This window comes from Barbus barbus (genome assembly GCF_936440315.1).
Source record: "Barbus barbus genome assembly, chromosome: 21".
Classification (NCBI taxonomy): Eukaryota; Metazoa; Chordata; class Actinopteri; order Cypriniformes; family Cyprinidae; genus Barbus; species Barbus barbus.
Window position 1 is genome coordinate 21,804,283 of NC_136749.1, and position 25,521 is coordinate 21,829,803.

The 25,521-nt window shown below is 40.1% G+C and overlaps 1 protein-coding gene across 7 annotated transcripts in view; it reads left to right on the top strand.

Annotated features, from left to right (window-relative positions):
* Positions 1–2,103: 2,103 nt before the first annotated feature.
* The window catches only part of LOC306887169 (MAP7 domain-containing protein 1-like), a 42,094-nt gene continuing 18,676 nt past the window's right edge, over positions 2,104–25,521 (top strand). For 4 of the 7 annotated variants that reach the window (XM_079444722.1, XM_079444727.1, XM_079444724.1 and 1 more), the window contains exons 1-3: positions 2,141–2,546; positions 21,439–21,651; positions 24,990–25,058. In XM_079444722.1, the coding sequence (XP_079300848.1) occupies positions 2,486–2,546; positions 21,439–21,651; positions 24,990–25,058 (343 nt within the window). In that variant the 5' untranslated portion in view covers positions 2,141–2,485. Of the gene's footprint in view, positions 2,547–21,438; positions 21,652–24,989; positions 25,059–25,521 lie in introns of all 7 variants that reach the window. The other 3 variants (XM_079444728.1, XM_079444726.1, XM_079444725.1) reach the window with 3 other exon arrangements.

The window sequence follows — 25,521 nt, forward strand, 5'->3', positions numbered from 1 at the left end:
TTTATAAGCATATCATTAGATCTCATGCATAGTCATTTACCAAAACGTGGCCCATTTTAGCTGGCTACACCCTACTTGCTGTTGTAGGTATATTAGGGAAAGGGACATTCTCATCTTAGCAAGCATTTGATTGGATAAAATAAGCAAGTGCAGGATGAGTCATCAATATTTTTGGTCTGTTGCCAGGAAGAGAAAGCATATATATAAAAAATAAGTAGGTAAAAGTTAACTTTTTCAACATATAGCATATACAGGTGCTGGTCATAACATTAGAATATCATGAAAAAGTTGATTTATTTCAGTAATACCATTCAAAAAGTGAAACTTGTATATTAGATTCATTCATTACACACAGACTGATATATTTAAAATGTTTATTTCCTTTAATTTTGATGATTATAGCTGACAACTAATGAAAGTCCCAAATTCAGTATCTCAGAAAATTTGAATATTGTGAAAATGTTCAATATTGAAGACCCCTGGTGCCACACTCTAATCAGCTAATTAACTCAAAACACCTGCAAAAGCCTTTAAATGGTCTCTCAGTCTAGTTCTGTAGGCTACACAATCATGGGGAAGACTGCTGACTTGACAGTTGTCCAAAAGACGACCATTGACACCTTGCACAAGGAGGGCAAGACACAAAAGGCCATTGCTAAAGAGGCTGGCTGTTCACAGAGCTCTGTGTCCAAGCACATTAATAGAGAGGCGGACGGAAGGACAAGATGTGGTAGAAAAAAGTGTACAAGCAATAGGGATAACCGCACCCTGGAGAGGATTGTGAAACAAAACCCATTCAAATATGTGGGGGAGATTCACAAAGAGTGGACTGCAGCTGGAGTCAGTGCGTCAAGAACCACCACGCACAGACGTATGCAAGACATGGGTTTCAGCTGTCGCATTCCTTGTGTCAAGCCACTCTTGAACAAGAGACAGCATCAGAAGCGTCTTGCCTGGGCTAAAGACAAAAAGGACTGGACTGCTGCTGAGTGGTCCAAAGTTATGTTCTCTGATGAAAGTAAATTTTGCATTTCCTTTGGAAATCAAGGACCCAGAGTCTGGAGGAAGAGAGGAGAGGCACATAATCCACGTTGCTTGAGGTCCAGTGTAAAGTTTCCACAGTCATTGATGGTTTGGGGTGCCATGTCATCTGCTGGTGTTGGTCCATTGTGTTTTCTGAGGTCCAAGGTCAACGCAGCCGTCTACCAGGAAGTTTTAGAGCACTTCATGCTTCCTGCTGCTGACCAACTTTATGGAGATCCAGATTTCATTTTCCAACAGGACTTGGCACCTGCACACACTGCCAAAGCTACCAGTATCTGGTTTAAGGACCATGGTATCCCTGTTCTTGATTGGCCAGCAAACTCGCCTGACCTTAACCCCATAGAAAACCTATGGGGTATTGTGAAGAGGAAGATGCAATACGCCAGACCCAACAATTCAGAAGAGCTGAAGGCCACTATCAGAGCAACATGGGCTCTCATAACACCTGAGCAGTGCCACAGACTGATCGACTCCATGCCACGCCGCATTGCTGAAGTAATCCAGGCCAAAGGAGCCCCAACTAAATATTGAGTGCTGTACATGCTCATACTTTTCATGTTCATACTTTTCAGTTGGCCAACATTTCTAAAAATCATTTTTTTTGCATTGGTCTTGATATTCAAATTTTCTGAGATACTGAATTTGGGACTTTCATTAGTTGTCAGTTATAATCATCAAAATGAAAGGAAATAAACATTTGAAATATATCAGTCTGTGTGTAATGAATTAATCTAATATACAAGTTTCACTTTTTGAATGGTATTACTGAAATAAATCAACTTTTTCATGATATTCTAATTTTATGACCAGCACCTGTACATGATCTCTGTGCTAACACATGTGGACAAAAAGCACAAAACTCCAATTTTGATTTCATGGGTGGTTAAAATTATTACACATATTTATGCAAATAATTTGTAAGGGGAAAAGGTGATATGGCCTCAAAACATATTTCTGACTACATTTGTAGTTTCTAAACAGTATTAACAAACCATCGCCGGTAATTAGTGATTCCTTTAATTCTAGATGCACCCCTACGTAAATTGTGGTACATTCCACACCGGAGGCCGAGTTGGGACGGTCGTCGGTTCACAATGAGCCGCATGCCATCACCTTCAGAGCGGCAGAGGGAGCACTCAGAGACCGTGTCCGCTCTGTTTCACAAAGTTTATTCAATCTCACCGCTCCATCAGGCCGGGATAAATCTACAGTTTTATGATTGGACTCTAATCACGGGCTCTTCATGCGTCAGTCGTATCCATAATATTTCCCCAAGACCCTTCAGTTGATTGTTTTGGGGGATTGTTGTGCGCTGAGCAGGAACAGGGATCGGTTTCGTGTGCCTGTGGAAATCCGGAGCGATCGAAGAAAGTTTCTCCCTGTCTTCCGAAAGGAATGAATACATTTTAGAGGGGAAAATCCGCAAGATTTAACGACAAACATGGAATTCAACCATCTTGACACACAGCCGGGGATAAATCAGTTCACACCATCAGAACCTCGTAAGTCGGCGTTTATGTTTCCTTGATAAATCAGCATTTTTCATTACTGTGTATGAATATAGTCATCTGAATAGAGAAGCCTTCCACCGACAATATCCGTTTAATATAAATAATAGTAGCTATCGTAGGAACGGTATACAAACTGTTATTTAAGCTACGTTAAACTTTAACAAGGTGTGCAGTTACACTCCTTGAAGCTAGTTTAATAAATTTGAAATTATAATAAATATAATATAATAATGCTAGGGCTTCCGCTGTCCTAGAGTGGTATTTATTTTGCATTAAATACATCTTCCATCTTCATTCATTTTTTAAATATGTATTTACGTTATGTAACTTTGTATTTTTATCTAGGTGTTTATTTCAATATAGACAAACACGTATTTATATTGATTTTTTGTGTATTATGTCAAACTGTCTCGGTTCCTATAAGATATCATCTCTTTAATCCATGATATGACGTGTTCATGGGGGCATACATGACGTGTTACAGTGATTCAGTCGCAATCATGAGGGGAATTTCACAATCCATTCAGGCTCAATGGACAACGAATTAGATATAGGCTATGTCGTATTCATAATGTTTCACAGTACTAGCTATTACTTACTAGTTATCCAGCGATGATCTGCCTGCTGGCATGATGTTTTGGAAAGGATGTGACTTGTGGCCAAGTATGGTGACCCATACTAGGAATTTGTGCTATGCATTTCACCCATGGAAGTGCACACACACAGCAGTGAATAGCGAAACACACACACCCACCCGGAGCAGTGGGCAGCCAATGCTGCAGCACCTGGGGAGCAGTTGAGGGTTCAGAGCCTTTCTCAAGGGTTTCACCTCAGTCGTGGTCTTGAGGGTGGCAGAGAGCGCTGGACATTCACTCACCCCACTTACAATCCCAATTTTGTTGTTATTATCTGCGGATGTTATGGATTATTGTGACATGCACCGCCCCATTTCTGTGACATCACTCTTGCAGTCTATAACAGTAGAATATAAAATGATTAAAGACGAATTTCAGTTGATCCCTATGATTCATTCATCATCAAACACTTCTGGTCGCATGCAAATAATTTCTATTGAATCTGTGGGCTACATCATCTTGGCAGTGACACCATAGTCACCCAATAAATAGAAGCATATGATCTTCAAAGTGATTTGGCTGATACATTCCCTGGTAACAGCTAGTGTGTGCAGAAAGCCACTAAATTAAGATACACCATGCAATTAGGCATGTTCTGATAAGCATGAATATACAGTAACATGACAGTTGATTTCTCAACTCAGATTACAGTGATTTAATCGATCTGCTGAGAAGACAGAGTGGATCTTTATGTCTTGGAGCTGTTGCTTCTGATTAGGAGGGTTTGCTTTGTTTTGTGGTTGGTGATTGTTTACTAAAAGTCATTCAGAAGTAATTGGACCTTGTCATTCATTTGTTGCAAATCAGAATCAGAAAGAGCTTTATTGCCATGTGTGTTTACACTCACAAGGAATTGGTCTTGGTGTTAGCAGCTTCCAGTACAGAAGTACAAACATAGTGCAGACAAACATATAATTAAGGTAATAAAAACACTAATAATGAAGGGAATGGAAAATAAATTATAAGTAACAACAGTAATAAAAATAAATATATACAGAAAAGAAAAAATGTCCATAGACAACTGTGAATGTACATCTGTCCAATGTACGGATGAAGGTTTGATGTGTCATTTCTTGTCCTAGTGACTGGTCTCTGTATGAGGATCATTCCTAAGAGTGAATATCCTTGAGACTTTGTTGAACCACTTAAAGACTATACAGTTTAGTCAGTTGCAAAACTTTCAATTTAAACATTTTGTCCTAAAATCGACTTGAGTTTCTTTCTCAGAACCTGAACAAGATGCTGCTTTTGTGTTTTGAGTCCTTTACATTGAGGACTTCATTCACTGTCGACTGTTACTCATTAACTTTCTTTTTATTCTTCAGAAGGGCCCGGTTTGTGCCTTTAGACTGATTAATTGCCTTTCGTTGTCCTTTCGTTTTATGCCAAATACAAAACAAGACCCATTGCATGCTAGCACACACTTAGGAGCCCATTATTCAATTGTTTGAGAGAAATTTAAGTTCTCAATGTTAATAGCTTGCCCTGAATGGGAGCTGAGGTGTTTTCAGTCTGACGAGGTCTGCTCTGTTCTGCCCAGTCAGGACTTTTGAAGAGCGTCTTCTAATCTCTATTTTCTTTAGATCTGCATTCAGGCACGAGTGCTGCTCTGTTCCCCCCGCCTTTCATTTTACACCCCCAGCTGTCTGCACTGTTTGGCTGTCTTTCGTTACCTTCTCCCTTTGCTAACCTGAGAAGCTGTCTCTAGTGTGTTTGAATCATTAAGATTCATTGCATTCAATGATACGGCTTCACTGAACTAATAATCTAATAAATCGCCACTAATAAATCGCCACTTTAATGTCCCATTTTATACACTGAACAAAATTATAAACGCAATACTTTTGTTTTTGCCCCCATTTTTCATGAGCTGAACTCAAAGATCTAAGGCTTTTTCTATGTACACAAAAGGCCTATTTCTCTCAGATATTGTTCACAAATCTGTCTAAATCTGTGTTAGTGAGCACTTCTCCTTTGCCGAGATAATCCATCCAGCTCACAGGTGTGGCATATCAAGATGCTGATTAGACAGCATGATTATTGCACAGGTGTGCCTTAGGGTGGCCACAATAAAAGGCCACTCTAAAATGTGCAGTTTTATCACACAGCACAATGCCACAGATATCACAATTTTTGAGGGAGCGTGCAATTGGCATGCTGACTGCAGGAATGTCCACCAGAACTCTTGCCCGTGAATTGAATGTTCATTTCTCTACCATAAGCCGTCTCCAAAGGCGTTTCAGAGAATTTGGCAGTACATCCAACCGGCCTCACAACCGCAGACTACATGTAACCACACCAGCCCAGGACCTCCACATCCAGCATCTTCACCTCTAAGATCGTCTGAGACAAGCCACCTGGACAGCTGCTGCAACAATCGGTTTGCATAACCAAAGAATTTCTACACAAACTGTCAGAAACCGTCTCAGGAAAACTCATCTGCATGCTCGTCGTCCTCATCGGGGTCTCGACCTGACTGCAGTTCATCGGCATAACCGACTTGAGTGGGCAAATGCTCACATTCGATGGCATCTGACACTTTGGAGAGGATGAATCCCGTTTTTCACTGTGCAGGGCAGATGGCAGACAGCATGTATGGCGTCGTGTGGGTGAGCGGTGGGATTATGGTATGGGTAGGCGTATGTTATGGACAACGAACACAGGTGCATTTTATTTATGGCATTTTGAATGCACAGAGATAGCGTGACGAGATCCCGAGGCCATTGTTGTGCCATTCAACCACGACCATTACCTCATGTTGCAGCATTATAATGCACGGCCCCATATTGCAAGGATCTGTACACAATTCCTGGAAGCTGAAAACATCCCAGTTCTTGAATGGCCAGCATACTCACCGGACATGACACCCATTGAGCATGTTTGGGATGCTCTGGATCGGTGTATACGACAGCGTGTTCCAGTTCCTGCCAATATCCAGCAACTTCGCACAGCCATCGACAAGGAGTGGACAACCTGATCAACTCTATGCGAAGGAGATGTGTTGCACTGCGTGAGGAAAATGGTGGTCACACCAGATACTGACTGGTTTTCGCACCCCCCCCAGACCCCCGCAATACAGTAAAACTGCACATTAGAGTGGCCTTTTATTGTGGCCAGCCTAAGGCACACCTGTGCAATAATCATGCTGTCTAATCAGCGTCTTGATATGCCACACCTGTGAGCTGGATGGATTATCTCGGCAAAGGAGAAGTGCTCACTAACACAGATTTAGACAGATTTGTGAACAATATTTGAGAGAAATATGCCTTTTGTGTACATAGAAAAAGATCTTTGAGTTAAGCTCATGAAAAATAGGGGAAGAAACAAAAGTGTTGCGTTTATAATTTTGTTCAGTGTAGATTGAAATGTAATAAATAAGAATGAAATGAGTGGTTGACTGATGTCTAATCACAATAATGTTGATGTATGAAATGACACCAAGTACTGACTGTGAATGAAATGTGTTTAAATAGCTAAATGTTTATTTTGCATATATTTACTCAAGATTTGCTAAGACAAATAGCCAGATTTGGAAAAAAAAATATATTTTTTGGACCAAATGTTGTCTGATTAATGAGCCTATCATTAATTCAGGACAATTTACTATTTTGAAAGTAAATAAAGTGCCAAGAGGACTGTTTTCAGCAATGTTGTATTACTTATTAAAGCAGTGTTGACTTTTTTTATTCATGATAATCCAAGCACCATGTTCAGGTTTCAGCAGAACATTAAACATGTCAAGGTCTGTGTGTTCTTGCTGCGGAGAATGTGCCAGTTTTTATTGTGATCAATAAATGTTGCTTGCTGTTAGTAAATGGATATCCATTTGAAATGGTATATTTGTCAAAATGTCATTCAGCATTTCTGGGCAATTCAATCTGCTAAATAGCATTCTATATAAACAAGTCTATGTTAATAAAATATCAAAAATGTTTTGCAGTGTGGCTAAATGACATTTTGAGTTATACCTTCAAGAAAAGAAAAATCATACAATAAATTTGTTCAGGCTATTGCTCAGAAAAGCTTTGTATTTGGGAGCATGATCCATTATATTTATTTCATTCTGCATCATTTTAAGTGAAATAGTGTTGCTAGAAAACCGTTTTAATCACTGTGTCCGTGTCAGTTCTGTTGAGTCTAAACAGTTTGTCAGACTGCAGGGGCCAGTTTCTGTTGTGTAACATGTAGCAACCCCCAACACATTCTTATACACACACCCCTCTCTGTCACGCCTGTGAAACAATGTCATTCAAAACCCTGAACCAATAGGCTCTTATGTAGCAGCAAATGACCCCATTTTTGGGATGACAACAAATGACTTTGTAACAGAATGAAGAAACCAAAACTTTGGAAAATATACTGTACACTAAATTAAGGTAACATGGCGTTCCATTAGGCAATTGGCGCATTATTTAGTTCTTTTTTGAAGTGGTGGGAAATTTTACATTCAGATGTTTTTAAATGAGAATCCCATACAGGGGATTGTTTAATTGGCATGTAACAATCAAATGATCCAATTTTATAAATCCCCACCACAAGCTTCAATACTCACACACACTGAAGCACATTCAGCCTGAGGAATAGATGCGGTTCTCTACTGCATCAAATCTGGCCTAGAAAATGTGTCTCTGGAGTAATTAATACTCTCGGAATTGAATTTTGTCAGACCCAGAAAATGGCAAGGAAATCTGAAGTAAAAGGAGTTTGGAGGCCACCTACTATACTCCAGATTCTTTCTAAATATAGATTTTGTTTTATTCTTTCTTTGTTCATAATAGGAAGGCTTGACTCTTGAAAATCCAATTTACATGACCTTAGAAATATTGCACGTCACCTATGGTTTACCGTATGTATTCATCCATTTTGCTTCCCACTATGCATGCAAAAGTTTGCATTGAATAAAGAATCTGGTAAATCCTCTGCGTAGCTGTGGCAATCTTTTGCCACTACATAACAAATATGCTGCAGTTTCCAGTTTACAATTGTTGGGAAAAGTGTTTTTATAGTTCACCCAAAAATGAACATTCTGTCGTTTTTTATAAGAGAACACAAATCCCACCCCTTTAGGGATACAGACCTTTATGGCTTTTTATCTTCTGCAAAACATAAAGGAATGTTTGATTTTTGTCCCCAATGTAAGTAATTGGAGTCAAAAACAATATTCAACCACACAGTGTCACGTTCCCTCTCGGGACACAAGGAGCGAGGAGACGTAGGGTTCCAATAATCACATTTATTAGGAGAGAGACACACAAGGAGACGAGGAGCTTGGGGAGAGACGAACATCAATGACGTTTAGACGATACTGACGATAAGACCGGACACAGGGGCTAGGAAACACAGGGCTTATAAACACTAGGAAAACAAGGAACAGGTGTGGACTAATCAAACACAGGGCTAGGGACTAATTAAACTAATGAAAACAAACGAGGACAGGAACAGGAAGGCCAAATATGGGCACGGGAGGAGGGGAAACACAAGACAAGGACTGACATTACGCCCCCCTCCGGAAGGCGTGTCCTCACGCCTAACACCATCCAATGGGGAGGGGGGGTGGGCGCTCTGGAGGCCTCCAGGGCGGTGCCCGTTCCAGGGGCCATGGCGGGTCAGGAGACTCGGGAGGCCATGGCGGGTCAGGAGACTCGGGAGGCCAGGGCGGGTCAGGAGACTCGGGAGGCCAGGGCGGGTCAGGACACTCGGGAGGCCAGGGCGGGTCAGGAGACTCGGGAGGCCATGGCGGGTCAGGGGACTCGGGAGGCCATGGCGGGTCAGGAGACTCGGGAGGCCAGGGCGGGTCAGGACACTCGGGAGGCCAGGGCGGGTCAGGAGACTCGGGAGGCCATGGCGGGTCAGGGGACTCGGGAGGCCATGGCGGATCTGGAGACTCGGGAGGCCATGGCGGGTCAGGGGACTCGGGAGGCCATGGCGGATCTGGAGACTCGGGAAGCCACGGCCTATTTTTTTCGGGTCGTGTGGCCTTGGTCCTTGGCCCGGCCACACAGGCTGTGACCCTCTTACCCCCCCCCAAAATTTTCTTGGGGAAGCTCCCCCCTGGGAGCCACAGAGGAGCGGACTCTGTCGGGCGCTCTTGCAGCGCGGACTCTGTCGGGCGCTCTTGCAGCGCGGACTCTGTCGGGCGCTCTTGCAGCGCGGACTCTGTCGGGCGCTCTTGCAGCGCGGACTCTGTCGGGCGCTCTTGCAGCGCGGACTCTGTCGGGCGCTCTTGCAGCGCGGACTCTGTCGGGCGCTCTTGCAGCGCGGACTCTGTCGGGCGCTCTTGCAGCGCGGACTCTGTCGGGCGCTCTTGCAGCGCGGACACTTGGGGGCGCGCTGGAAGCGCGGACACTTGGGGGCGCTCTGGAAGCGCGGGGCTGGACGGAACCAGCGGGAACTCAGGAGGGCTGGACGGAACCAGCGGGAACTCAGGAGGGCTGGACGGAACCAGCGGGAACTCAGGAGGGCTGGACGGAACCAGCGGGAACTCAGGAGGGCTGGACGGCACCAGCGGGAACTCAGGAGGGCTGGACGGCACCAGCGGGAACTCAGGAGGGCTGGACGGCACCAGCGGGAACTCAGGAGGGCACGTGCGTGGAGCCGGCACGTGGGGGCGCTCGGGAAGCGCGGACACTTGGGGGCGCTCTTGCAGCGCGGGGCTGGACGGAACCAGCGGGAACTCAGGAGGGCTGGACGGGACCAGCGGGAACTCAGGAGGGCACGTGCGTGGAGCCGGCGTGGGAGGGCACGTGCGTGGAGCCGGCGCGGGAGGGCACGTGCGTGGAGCCGGCGCGGGAGGGCACGTGCGTGGAGCCGGCGCGGGAGGGCACGTGCGTGGAGCCGGCACGTGGGGGCGCTCGGGAAGCGCGGGGGCGCTCTGGAAGCGCGAGTTCGCGGGGGCGCTCTGGAAGCGCGAGCGGCGGCGGGCTCGGGGGAGCCGCTGACGACGGCGGGCTAGCTTCGACTCGGGCCCGGAAGTCTCCCAGACACCGGTATATCCCCAGCCTCCAGGTCAATCCCGTGGTGTCTGGGAGGTTCATGGGGCGGTGGTGACAGGCCCCGAGCCGGAAGAGCTGGAGGATGACAGCGTCGTGCAGCTCCGCCTTCCCGGCCAGCTCGCAGAACTCCTCCGTGTACTCCACGAAGGGGAGATCCCGCATAACGAGTGCGCCGAGGCGGGCGGTAAACTCCATCGCCATGGAGGGGGCGGGAAAAATGGAGCAAACAAAAAACTTTCAAAAACGGAAAACAAAACGGGGGAAAAGGAGCGCCGCTTACTTTGTTGGTCCGGTCTTCTGTCACGTTCCCTCTCGGGACACAAGGAGCGAGGAGACGTAGGGTTCCAATAATCACATTTATTAGGAGAGAGACACACAAGGAGACGAGGAGCTTGGGGAGAGACGAACATCAATGACGTTTAGACGATACTGACGATAAGACCGGACACAGGGGCTAGGAAACACAGGGCTTATAAACACTAGGAAAACAAGGAACAGGTGTGGACTAATCAAACACAGGGCTAGGGACTAATTAAACTAATGAAAACAAACGAGGACAGGAACAGGAAGGCCAAATATGGGCACGGGAGGAGGGGAAACACAAGACAAGGACTGACACACAGTATATTATATAGACAAAAAAAACAAACATTCATTTCTGGGTGAAAAAAGTCAAGAAAGTCGTTATTCACTGAAAAGCTTTATGTCCGTTCTATTTACCTCTGTGATTTCAAGAGAAAATCATTCTTTGTGTTTATCAGAAGATTAATTAGATGATTAATAGAAGAACATAAGTGAATAATAGCTTAATTAATTAATTTGTTTATTTTTGGTGAATTATAAACTTCAGATATTTTGATATTTCATATCAGATGTCAGATATTTTGATGTTGGTCTTGTAATATTGACAGACTTTCAGCTATCTATCTTAGTACGGAGACAGCATTCATATTTGTCATTTACAGCAGGCGCTGTGTTTTCTGGTGTGGCCACTGAGTGCTAGGAATGCTAAGCATTCCTCACTGAATGTGTGTCTTCTGTTCAGCTGAGGAGTGAGAGAGAGATGAAGGAAGAAAGAGCGGACGGGGAAGGAACGGTGTGACAAGATTCCAGACCTCATGCATGCATACAGATGGAATCACGTCAGGTCTTCTTTCCCGTGTAGCACACAGATGGTGTAAATCACAGTCCTGAACATGAACACAGGCATGAAGTGCTTGCAGGGCAGCGTGTTTCTGTCGTCCCTCTCTGATTGGATAAAGGCATCTATCCGCACCAGAATATGTCAGGGGACACACAGCAAATGCACTGCCACCATCTTTCTCCATTACACTGAAGTCTTTGTCCTTTTTAAAAGAACATGATGGACTGATCTGTTAGTCACCATTGGAAGGCCACATGTAAAGTGTCACTGTTATGTGACAGAGTGCACTGAAATGGGTTTCTTGAAAAACCACATTTGTCTCTGTAGCAGCTCTAAGCAAAAAAATAATCTTATGTTAGCCAATAGTTTGTGGCGGGAGAGATCACTTAGAGTAGCTTTAAGGTGGGAAAAGCTTTATTGTTGATTATGCAAGGAATTCTGGAAAATGGAGAATGTGAGAAATTAGGAACCACTAGAAAAACGTTGACTCTTAATCTATCCTTGCTGAAAAATTATATTTTAAACTATCCTAAGCTAGTTTGCTGGTCTTACATGTAGGTTGTTTTGAGCTGGTCTCGCAGTCTGACCAACATAAAAGTGCCGAAACCCCTTAGAAAACTGGCTTGCAGACCACCTAAAACCAGAAAAGTAGCTTAGGCTGGTCTAAGATGATTTTTTAAAGGCGTTTTAACAGCTTATCTATTAATGAATTGAACTTTACGTGCTCCTGATTTTAATGAGCTCTCCTGAGTGCTCTAAAGCACTTGTGTATATTAGTTGGTGCTTCACTACACACTTCATTAGTCTCCGATGTTAAGATGCATAAGATGAAGCAGATCACATGTTCAGTGTTTACAGTCTGTTTTAAGCCTTTTATGAATGTTTTGGTTGTGGATGTGAGCATGTTAGTTACATCATCAACTAAAACATTAGCTTAGTGAGCTGTTTTGCTGTATAAGCACCTTTTAGGACAACATCCTATCTAAAAATGGACCTCCATGAGTGACTGTTTTGAGGCAGCAACTCTGTGCGCCATATACTGTATTTGCAAATTGATTTCAGTAGAGTTTGACCAAAGTTTAAGGCAAGTCTGTTCACTCTACAGCCATATTTATAGCTAGCGAGCTTTTTTCTATGTAGGTAAAAGATATACAAGTATAGGTCCTATCTACTTTGGGAAAGACTGAGATGGTGATGTACGTCTGAGTGAAACTTCTATTAATGGTTCTTGCATTCGATTGTAAGAAAGAGACAAAATGATTAGAGAAGTCCAGTATATATAACCAGAGAGAAGTTTGTTGTTTTCACCTCTAGATTGAGCTATGATATTTTAATTCAGAGTTACAAGGTCAAAAACGAAACAGATGCAGAATTGTCCACTAAAATCAATAACATGCATTTCATTTTCAGTTTTCATTTCATGCTGACTTTAAACTCACTCAGAATCTTTAAGTGCCTTTTAAATACCTAAGCCACATTCTTTATCATCTCAAAGGTGGTGTAAAGTTCAATGCTCAAGACACAGGAAGCCTTGGAATTCAATGAGGGCATTTCCTCTCTGTCACTCCTTTACCTGGTTTACTCTCCCTATGTGGGAATCTCATGTTTTGATGTCTGGATGTGTCCTAGTTTTAGTCCATAACAGCTGTACTGCACTTTGAGCCTTGCTGTATGCTGTCAAAGGCTGGATTTACAGTCTGGTTCTTCTAAGAGGACTGGAGGTGTGAAGATCATATCTTGGAGAAGTCGGAATGCAGTGACAGTCAGCTGATCTGTGCTGTAATTTCAGAGCCCGTCTGACGCAAATGCTCATTTAAGTTTCAATGAAGCTTTTTTTTTTTCCCCTCACATGCAGAATTCATATTGTAATTTCTGTAAGCCGATAATTATTTTCATGTTACTATTTTGTCCAAAAAAAGTGAAATAAATTGCGAGTTAAAATTAGGCATCACAATATTATAATGTGCAGTATGACCGAGTATCATTTAGAGAATTACTGTTTGTTTTTAAATTAAATGTAAAAAGTGGTAGATGACAGCAAAGTTAGTTTTAAATGCAAAATCGAGGATATTAAGCATTTATAACTAAATCCAATCCAATATCAGTCGATTTATATCCATTGACCGACAGCAATAAGATTTAATATGTACTAAATAACCTATATGCTACCAATATGTTACGCCTCCCAAACTGGGACATGATAATGGGACATGATACATGCTGGTGTGGTTTGAAAAGTCTTGACGAAGCACAAAGCAAAAATGTCAGTATGTTTTAAAGATGATGTGATTCACACAAATATGCATTCAACCTCAAATCTTAAAGTAGTGGAATTATTAGAAACCACTAATGGAGATGTCAAGCTTTTATGATGACGCCGACTTAACCTCAGATCGATATTTGATTGTTGATATATTTTGTTTCCGACATCAAATCAGACTGCTTGCATTAGCTAGAGACAGATGCTAACAGCAATCGATTCAAACCGTATGACCATTTTGTTGGCCAAACCAAAATAGTCTCCACATGTTGAGGTTGAATATTGACTATTTTAAATGATTTGATCAAATTTCTAAATGTTTGTCTAAGGCCTTGTGTTTTTAATTCCCCATGTGATAGTTTAGCTCTCTGTTTGCAGATCTTGCTCTTGGCTCTGGTTTCCTCCTGCTCGTAGTGTGAGTGAGTTCACAGTACATGTAAGTGTTTTAGTGCTGAGGTTGGTGTATGTGGATCCCATAATTAGGCTTCTGCTGCTGGGATGGTCGTTGGGTTGTTGGGTGGAGCTGGAAACCCAAACACTGAGTTTAGCAGAATCTCCAGACTATCTTGAATTGATGTTTAGGTCTTCACTGGTATAAAATTAACTGGTTGAAGGTTCCTGATGGACTTTTTTCCACCAAAATCATGCTGGTTCTCAAGGTGGACCTCAACAGGAGTACTTTTTTATTTATTGAAAAAAATAAAAATAAAAACTTTTATTCAGCAAAGATGCACTAATCAAACAATAGTGTATGAGGTATGTTGTGCTGAAATTGGTTGCTCTTAGATGAGAAATGTCTTAATGCTTAACTGCACTAGTCACCAAGGATGACAGCTTGCATCATGACAGAGCAGGAAGTTATGAATGGCATCCATTGCTGCATGTCAGCTGTGGCCGTGTGAAGCATTGCCACATATGGCCTTGTCACTTCCTCTGAGGATCGCCCTTTAGAGGAAAACATGCAGGGGTATTGTGGTTACAGACCCAAGGGACATTCTGTTGAGTTCAAACCACATGCATTCATCCTGTCTCATTGTGTCTGTGGTTGTGAAGAGGGGATACTGTTATTTAGCAAAGAAAGTTCTCTCTTAATGGTAAATATAAATATCATTAACAGAGTTGAGCTGTTTATGGTTGTCAAGCAACGTCACGACTTGTCATATTGATATAGAATTCAATTGGTGTTTGGTTCAACAGATGTGCACATATCGGCTATTTGTCAGGGGCTTCAATCTGAATCCACACTTGTCACAATCCACTGTTAGTTTTACTACTAAGTGTTTTGTTTTTAACTCAAACGTTACATCAGTTTTTTCACTTTATGATCATCTTTTGCGTGTTTATTTTTGGTTTGCATCCCTTCAAATTCCAGTTTATAAAATTTATAAAAATGAGATGAGAAATGCTCTACTTTTCTTGTCTAATGTATTTGATTCACTAGATTTTCCAAAAGCAGACGTTATCACATGGTTATTCATTATTATATAAACCACTTATATCATAATTTATTGTGTTGCAGGACTATAAAGTTTCTCAAACAGTGAGATTATTTAGCATTTAAGTTGCCTTGTCACCTGACCTCAATACAGCGCATTGATTCGCTAAAAGGGACTTATCGGCTTCTGTTCAAAAACAACAAGGGCGCTTGTCGGCTTCTGCAGTAAAACGTGAACTCGCAATGCCTTGAAAGTGGACAATACCGGCTTTTTTGACAAAACGTGTTTAGGGTTCAGATCGCGCTATATGTGGAGAATAATGCACGGCAATCAGCTCTTTCTTTTTTCAAAGTGCCGTTTATCGGTTTTTGCAAATTAACTCTTCATATGTAAATGTGTTTATGTATGTAATAAGTATACATTTATAAAATGTTGATTTAATTAATTTGTTTTATGAATATACACATACACATACAGGTGCATCTCAAAAAAAAAATTCTTGTAACTTATTTTAAAAAGTGAAACTTTCATATATTTTAGATTCATTACATGTAAAGTAAAACATTTCAAAAGTTTTTTTTTTTTGTTTTAACTTTGATGATTAGAGTTTACAGCTCATGAAAGTCAAAAATCCAGTATCTCAAAATATTAGAATATTTCCTAAGATCAATTAAAAAAAGGATTTGCAAAACAGAAAAGTTCAAGTTTTTTAAAGTATGTTCATTTATGCACTCAATACTTGGTCGGCGCTCCTTTAGCACAAACTCCAACATCAGTGAGGTGTGGCATGGAAGCGATCAGCCTGTGGCTCTGCTGAGGTACTATTGAGCCTTCAGCTCATCTGGATTGTTGGATTGACTGTTTCTCATCTTTCTCTTGAAAATATCCCATAGATTCCATATGGGGTTCAGGTCAGGCATGTTGGCTGACCAATCAAGCACAGTAATATCATGGTCAGCAAACCACTTGGAAGTGGTTTTGGCATTGTGGGCAGGTGCTAAAGTCCTGCTGGAAAAGGAAATCAGCATCTCCATAAAGCTTGTCAGCAGATGGAAGATAAAATCTCCTGGTAGACGGCTGCATTGACTCTGGACTTGATAAAACAAAATGGACAAACACCAGCAGACATCACGCCACCCCAAATCATCACTGACTTCGGAAACTTCACACTGGGCTTCAAGCAGCTTGGATTCTGTGCCTCTCCACTCTTCCTCCAGACTCCAGACCTTGATTTCCAAATGAAATGCAAAATTTACTTTTATCTGAAAAGAGAGCTTTGGACCACTGAGCAACAGTCCAGTTCTTTTTCTCCTTAGCCCAGGTAAGATGCTTCTGATGATGATTCTGTTTCAGAAGTGGCTTGGTAGCACTTTTCCTGAAGACGTCTGAGCTTGGTGACTCTTGATGCACTCTTGACTCCAGCTTCAGTCCACTCCTTGTGAAGCTCTCCCAAGTGTTTGAATTGGCTTTGCTTGACAGTATTCTCAAGCTTGCAGTCATCCCTGTTGCTTGTGCACATTTTCCTACCCAGTTTCTTCCTTCCAGTCAACTTTGCATTTAATATGCTTTGATATCCTTGAACAGCCACCCCTTTCAGTAATTACCCTCTGTGACTTATCCTCTTTGTGGAGGGTGTCAATGATAGTCTTCTGGACCATGGCCAAGTCATCAGTGTTCCCCATTATTGTGGTTTTAAAGAACAAGAGATACCGAATTTATACTGTAGGGATGGTCATTAATTGAAACTCAAATGTAAATATTCTAATATTTTGAGATACTGATTTCTGACTTTCATTATCTGTAAGTTCTAATCATCCAAATTAAAACAAAAAAAACTTTTGAAGTGTTTTACTTTACATGTAATGAATCTAAAATATATAAAAGTTTCACTTTTTGAAATGTTACAAGAAAAAAATTACTTTTTCACCATATTCTAATTTTCTGAGATGTACCTGTTCATATCGTTTAAAATGTAGTATTTATATTTGAAAAGTATATATAAAGTATATATGTTAGTTCTCTGTAACATAACAAAAATGTGTGATGCTAAAAAAACTGAATAACTAAGTAATCCTGAGCTGTAACTCACCCATATCTTTCTTTCCCTCTCTGACACACACACACACACACACACACACACACACACACACACGCACACACTCTGAGGGCTTAAGTAAATTTGTTTTGACGCATCACATTTTAGCAAGTCCAGACAGTCAGAACATTGGAGCGCCATTACAGTTCAGTCTCCCTCTGTCTCTTTGGCTCTATCCCAGCAGCTGGTGTTTACTCTGGGCTTCCAGTGAGTCTGCTTCTTTCCCTCATACTTCCCCCAGAAGAGGCGCCCTGCCTGCTTGCATCATCCATCCGGGGTGAGGAGCGAGGGGCCGGGGGGTTGAGGATGAGGTAATTCATTAGGCCTCAAATGAGATGCAGATCCATTCTGAGTCGGCCTCCCAGTTCTTCTGTTCTCCCCCCAACCCCCCACTCACCTCTTCCGATCTTTAATTTAACGGTCGCTGCTTGCTTCCACTTCCGGCTCCCTGTTTGTCTCATTTCCATATTTGAAAAAGAGCATTGCTCAAGCTCTATACCCTTCAGGATTAATGCACCCTTTTTGGTGAGACTGCTCTGTGCTCTTCATTTAACCGGTTTTCTGTATGGCATGTTTTCCTTGAAAAAGAGCGACAGAGCTGCTTAAAAGAGAAATTCTGTTTTTATTTATTTATTTTCATTTTTAAAATATAAACACTGTTTTATATTGTATTGTAGTCCTATGTATGGTTTATGATTCATAACATATAGTATATTCATTGCTATCATACTTTTTTTTTTGGTTTATAAAATTTTTCATGTCCTATACTGTTGAAAATGGCAGAGTTTTGTCTTAACATGAAAACATTTTTGCCCGTTTTAAAGTGATCACCAACATTTCAACACCTGGAAATATTTGGCTGAAAATTAATTCTCTTTTGTCTGAAACTGTTAAATAGAAAAGTTTTGACACATGCACCATTTAACATATTCGTTCATTATACTTAACCTGTTGTCTTTTATTGTCTTTATTATTTAGTGTATGTTTGAACTGAAGAAATCTGTCATGAAAACAGCCACTGTTTTAAAAATGTTGAATTCAACAACAAAATGTAGTAAAATGTATTATATCATTAAAATGGTTGTAAAATGTATTTATACAGCTTAGATGTATTTATTAAATCAATCTGATTAATTAGTTGATTATTAAATACACTTTACCTCTATGTTGATGGCTGGATGCATTGCTTCTAATATTTCTTTCTTTGTATGTGTCAGTTGTCTGCTTGACTGACAGCATGGTGCTCTGCTATATAGTATCAGTCTATTTTCAGATATTATAATGAGTACCAAGTAAATGCATAATGCAACAGAAATCAGCATTCACAATACAGAATTTTCCCTAATAGCTGTACTCTTAGTTGCTACTACTTTAAAACATTTTATGCATGCAACCCAGATCTTTTGCTTAATGTCTTTATCATTTCATGTCTGGTGGTAGTGATATTTTTAGCTCACCATGAATAATGCAATGCATGGCAGCGTTTACTTGGTTTGTCCCTGGACAGCGTGCAATGCCAGTGCAGAGAGGAAAAGGGATTCAGGGTGGATCACAATAAGTAAATCGTGCCTTAAGCACATCTGAGGGCTAAAGCAGACCTTGAGCTGAAAAATCTCCAAATATTAGTCACTGTAAAACTCTCAAAACCTCATTCATTCATTGCCATACCGTCCAATCTCATTCTCCCAGGGACAAAACAGTCCACTGCTGAGGTTTTTTTTTGTCAGGAAAACTCTTCCGCCTCACAGCAGCTGAATAGACATGTTGAGGTGGAGAAAACACAGCCTCTGAGTAAATACAGGATGTTTTCATATTTACTAGACAAGCTGATTTCTACTCTATATGGTGTAGTAGTATGTATAGAGCAAGATAATATGTAGAAAATCACAGTGGATGTTTTCTAAATGATATTTTTGTTATGTTTTGTATAATAAAATCACATCTTTTTAACCCTTGTGCACCCTTATGGACATTTTTGTCCATTTTAGTTTTGTTTTTGTTTTTTTGATAATTTTGCCTGTGTTAATGCTAACTGCATAAATTTGGGCTCAGGTGTGTATTTTTATTGAAATTTTAATATTCTACCCTCATTTCCTTTAATAAATGTATTTTCCACTAGGTACAAAAAAGTGAAACACTCACTTGGTCAATTTTCAAATGTCCCCATTGAAACCCATTAAAACTGCTATTTTTAATCGCAGTGCTGTTTAACTGTAAAATTATGCAATTTTTGTTAATAGGCTTTCATTCTGTTGGCAAGGCTTAGAAATTAAATTTTTTACTATTTTTTACAAGATGGTGCCTTTTTTGTTCAGGTTTGGTCTATAAAGCAAATACTTCCATTATTCTTGTTTCCTGCTTCTGCATGTTATAGAGCCAATTGGATAAATAATGCCGCTATAATTGTGTGGGTGTGTTGGTATAGATGTCAGAGTATGGTTTGTGTGTGTCATAGAAAAATTGAGTGCGCTTGTAATATTTGAGAAAGAAAAACTCTACTGTAAATCAGAAATCCAAGTTTTGCTGGCATCTAATGGGGAAAATTTGGTACTGCGCCCAAACAAAATCTTACTGAGAGCTAATTTTTTGAGATATCAACCTCAAATTTGGAACACAACTTGTTTAGATTTATGGCTTTGATTTTCAAGCAGGTTTAGAGTTCAACATATTTCATATATAAAATATTCATAATATATAAAATATTGTTCAGAAATCATTTTCATAAACTTAAACCTGTATAACTTTTTTTTGGTTTCACTTTTTAAACTTTTTTTACTTCAACAATAATCTTCCATGGGACTGAAATAAGACCAAACTCAAGTCTGTGCTCCCAAGCTTCGAATTTCAGACATTCGAAACATGGACATTTTTGTCCACTATGGACCTAAGTGTAACTTTTTTTTTATTTTTATTGATGCACAAGGGTTAAGTTTGACTTAAGTTTTCTGAAGACATTAGATGTCTCTGATTTTAACCTCAGTAGTTAGTTGGTAAGTTCAAAAAAATGTATGTGAATCAAATCAATGTCTATATCATTGTATTGATTCAGAGCTTTGATTCAGTGATTCAGTTGTTTGATTTACTTCCTGAATGTTGCTGGCATATTTGCCCTAAATTTTTTTGTCATAAACAACAGTAGTTATGCACTCCTGTATTTGCTATGTTTTGTTATATTGGTGCATAATAAGAATGATTGTGATTTAGTCCTTGTGTTCCTTTGCCTTAATCAGTACTATTTGTTTTACTGTGCTTTAGTTTTTTGCATAAAATATTTAAAATCTAATTGGCACCAAAAATAATAATAATAACAAAGAAAATTATATCATCAAAAAGGTTGAAAAATGTTGCATATAGATTTTGCCACACCTTACTCTGATATCTGTCTGTCTTTCTGTGTGTGTTTATACATAGACACTTTGAGTCTGTAATGTTGGCCAACATCAAATCGGACTCTAACCCAAGTCACACTCTTATCAGTGAAAAACAAGTGATCTGTTGAACCTCCTCCTTGTGTGTGTGGACTGTCTCGACATGACATCATGGCTTTAAGATCTCAGAAATCCCGAACTCGTTTTCTTGCTCATTTTCTTGGATGAAATTTTTTAAATTAAGGGTTTTAGTCTGTTAAAACATCCAGGTAAGCTACACGCTTATCAATAGGCGGGGGAATCTTTAGCTCCTTGCATTTCGCTTTAGTTGGATTTTGATTCAGGAAGTAATGAGCTGTTGCGGGTTAAGACGACTTAAATTCTGTGTTAAGATTCAAAATAAATATTATTCAAGCACTTAGTATTCATTATCTATTCCAGGGCATGAAAATGAAACTTTTGGCATTTGCGTGGTCATCTAATGTCTATGAGTTGGCAGACATTGGAATGTTTTCCACTTGCAGAAAGTAAATGGTTTAGTCTAGAGTGTCTGATCAACAGTAAGAGACTGTTTCTCCCCTCCAATAAATCAATGCTCTTGAGGGAAGGGGTAGGTGGCAAGGTCACCATTATTTTCTTGTGTCAGTTCTTCAAACTACCAATAATCAATTGATTGGAGGGCAGTTGAGGTTCATATTGAGCTGCCTGGGGCGTGACTTTAACTCATTTAATCTTTGCTGTACCAAAACATTCTTTTATGGATCATGTGTGCTAATCGAAAACAAATTGATCTGGATTTAATCTCTGCGGAATGTAACTGTGAATGACTCTTCTGTGTAATCACACATCTAGAAGACGAATACACTTGAGTGTTTGCTGTAGCTTTGGAATGAAGTTCGACTGGTCTTCATCTCTCGGTTGACGTTTGTCACTTATTTCATCTTCTATCTTAGATCCCCCAGCTGTTCCAGAGACCAATCCCAGTGATCCCGGCTACACACAGGAAGTCTACACCCCTTCAAAAACAGAATCAGATCTTGAAGCCAGCACATCTACAAAGATGGACACCGCAAGGAAATCAAGTACCCCAAAACAGCCAGACGTCATTCCAAAGTCTCCTGCGACACCCACTCCGAGGTCGAGTGGTAGCCCTCAACACAAGAAAGGTGGGTACCTTGAAGACAGCTCAGTATTTGTTTTTTGTATTGATACTTTTCATTATGATCAGGAAATTGCTTTTTTTGGCCTCTTAATTACCCTTTTACCCCAAAACCGAAGATCAGAATTAAAGTGGTTAATAGTTGGGTTTATATGGTTTCTAGTTGGTCGAAGCTGGTCTTTTATGGTCAGTTTGATTATTAGGTTGATCAGCACAGCACTACTAGCAAATGGTGCCAAAATTGGCTTGATAGACCATCTTGGTCAAGCTGTTTTGGGTTGGTAGACCATCTTGAGGTGCTTAAGGTGTTTGAAAACAAAACTTGTTGACCTGCTTGATCTCCATAACCTGACATGGCCCTTTTTTCCAACATAACATTGATAGCACTAAAGCATTTCAACCATTCAAAACCATTTTCCCTTCTATGAGAAGCATTTAGGAAGTCTCTTGAGCAAGGAGCCAGTCATTGAAGGTTTACCCCTGACCAAAGTCTTGAAAGCTAACAGAGGTATTTGTTTATTGATCCACAAAGAGTTTCTATGGTCATGCCTCTGTAAATGCTCCCAGAATTAAGTTATTTCGGCTGTATTACATTAATGTAGAAATGGATCCATTCAGTGAGGAAATGTTGGTTCTAATGCTGATTTGTGGAGGCTGGCGACAGGCAGTTCCTAATCGCCTCTGGTCATCAGCTGAGGTGAAGCAATGAAACCTGACTTGGCATCACATTTCACAGTGCTGTGCCAATTGGAGGGATTTAACCCTCCTTGATTCCGTCACGTTCATAGTATAAAGCCTTCACTTGTACGAGCACATGTAGATACATGTTAATGGGAGAGTTGTTTGGGTTTGAGAAAGAAAGTGGCTTTTCTTTGCCTACTTCATTGTTGTCTCTTTATTCAAACGAGGTTGTGGTTGTAGAGCATTTGGCAATTGTTAATTTTCTAGTACAGCTGTGTTTGACTAGCTATTTATACTTTGTTACAATCCTTGATACTGTGTATGCAGTTGAAATTTAGTCTTATGTTGATATGATGTTTCGATCTGGTTACTTTTAATGATCCATTCCTACTGAGAATCACTCAACTGTAAAGGCAGAGTTTGGGAAGATATCCAATGTTTGATGAGTTGACATGTAGGAATCACTTTACCATAAAGTAACAAATGAACCATAAATTAATGATTTAACTAAGCATTTATTTTAATGGAGAAGTGAACACACTACTTGCTTCTGGGACTTCTGGGAACAGGTTTGTCTCAAACAAATTAAAATGAATGTTTTTTTTTTGTTGTTGTTTGTTGTTTTTTTTTAATTATGTGGATTGTTTTATTTATTATTCATGCATTATTAATATGCATTTTCTGTAAACATTAATGCTTTTTAAATTAAATTGATACTAATCTAAATGCATTAAAATATAAGTTTCATTTCTTATTAGGCAATTAATAGTTAATTTTAATTGTCTGATTTTACCTTTAATTGACAATGCATATCTTTTGGTTATCTTTAGTTCTGCTGTATGTCATCATTCAACCTCAGATGGTTTTGTTATTAAACTGCTTCGTACTGCTGGTGGTGCACAGTTTAGCTCATCTCATCATAAAGTATATTACTGCTGTCAAGCAGCTGAACATCTTATAAAACTGAACACTGTGTTCCACAGAATATTGTCCTCCATTGATTGTGGGCTGCTGCTGCCTCACTCATATATTAGTTATGAGAAAGAACATAAGGAGACCTGAAGGAAGGGAAGAGCTGTAGTTCAGACATTGACTCGCACCCCTTGCTGTTTCAAAGCTGAATCATGTCTTTTTTTTTTTTCTCACCGCTTGCAGTTCACCTTTATTCTGGTTGTCTAGAAAATCCATCTTAAATTCATATAGTAAAAGCTTGGTAAAAATTCTTCTAAAGTATATGCAAAATAACAATTTACAAGTACAATAGGAAGCATTATGCTTTGCTCCCTCCCATTTATGATTAGTTTTAAATTGATTGAAAGCTTACAAATCCTTATCACACTCCTTGTATTTAGTAAATTAGTATCATAACTGCACCTTGGGATTATAATGTTCAATATTATTAAGTAATTAAGGTGATCAGTACATAATTAATTTTTCTCGTTTCCCGCTTATACATTTGTAAAGTGTTATTGTTGTTATTATTAATGACTATTTTAATTTTACTTGTAATTGTTGTTTGTGCTTTGATTTTAATAGATTTGATGTCATTTAAAATTGATAGCTCTGATTGGTCAATATCAATCAGTCCTTTCTGTTCATGCAGATTTTGTATTTTAGTGCTTCAGGAGATTGTAAGGTCAGTGATTATGCATCTCTCTGCTGCCTCAGACCCTCTGGAAACCCTTTCTGGGTCAGTCTGCTGCTTTTTCTGTCTCTGCGCAGTGACTCATCAATGAGAACATGGGCCGCTCATCAGGGCCCGCAAGACTCTTCCTGCGCTTTATAAATACAGAATCAAAGTGGAACACAGGTCCTGGAGAGGAACACTGCTGGAGTCTCATGATCATTATTAATGAGTTTGAGTCATCAGATAAAAGTTGTACTAGACTTTGTGGGTCATGAGATGCCAATTCAATGGGGTGCATTTTAAAGCGTTGAACTCTGAGTGAACTGGTTTGAATGTGTAATTAAAATAAAGCATGTTTCTTTGTTGTGTACTGCACAGCCCTGCACTGCACGTGCTGCGAGAGGCATAACAATAGGAAACTATGACTGTGTGTAGTCATCTTAATGTGTTGTGAAATGAATCAAATGCACAGCGATCAGAACATGCACAGACAATGAAGCTGATTTAGGCCTAAATGGTAAATGTTGTTGGATGCTGCTGCTTAGTAAATTGTTATGGCATATTTATGATGACACAATTTTGCAAGTAATTAATATATTTTATTAAATACTGATTAATTGAACTCTAATTATTTGTAGTTTCTGGGTTGTTGAAGCATTTGAGTAAGTTCCAATAGTATTAATTCAATAAAATGAATGTCTTTCAGTGCAGGTAAAGGTTCACTCTGAATGAATGTTAATTGTGTGGTTCTGAGTTGATTGTATCTGTACTGTGAGTCTTCAGGGCTTTCTGTTGTCAGTCGGAGCGTGTGAATGTTGCCAGTCTCTGCTGCTGCCAGCAGCTTCCAGTGCTTTATACTGCTGCAGATGTGAGCGCAGCCTCTACCACACAATAACCCCTCTCATTCCCGGCACCCTGTTGTCTGACTGTCTCTATCTCTCTTTATCGCTGTCCAGGAGAGCTTTAGTGGGTAAACAGTGTGGCAATTTTGGAATGTTTCACCAAAACTAAACATTTTATTCTGCCTCTTTTCTCAGATGGAATGAAGTTGGATGAGCGGCAGAAACAGGCGAAGGAGAGGAGGGAGGAGAGGGCCAAATATCTGGGTAAGACAACACAAGGAAGAGAGTGAGACAGCACCACCTGCTGTCTGGGGTCTAGATGTGTTGACAAAAAATATTTCGTCATTCATGTTTCAAACTCCCGAGGCTTGTGCAAAAGCGCAGGAAGGCTGTAAAGGAATACCTGCTGAAATTCTACGGCTTTTGTAGATTTTAATTGGTTAGAGGTGTGAAATTAGTCATTGTGACATTTGACATGTCACATGTTTGTCAGACTAACAAGCATGTGCATGCAGTTTGCTTTTTTGCTATTTTTTATATTTTCCCCATATTTTTTGTTTCTATTTTATACATCTCTATTTTTCTCTTAAATACTAATATGCATTAATATTTGTATATTTTTAACATTTAAACATCATTTATTTATTAATTATTATAAAAAAAATGTCTAATGCACTACAAGCAGTTTAAAGTAAAAGATGGATGGATATTTATATAATATTTAAAT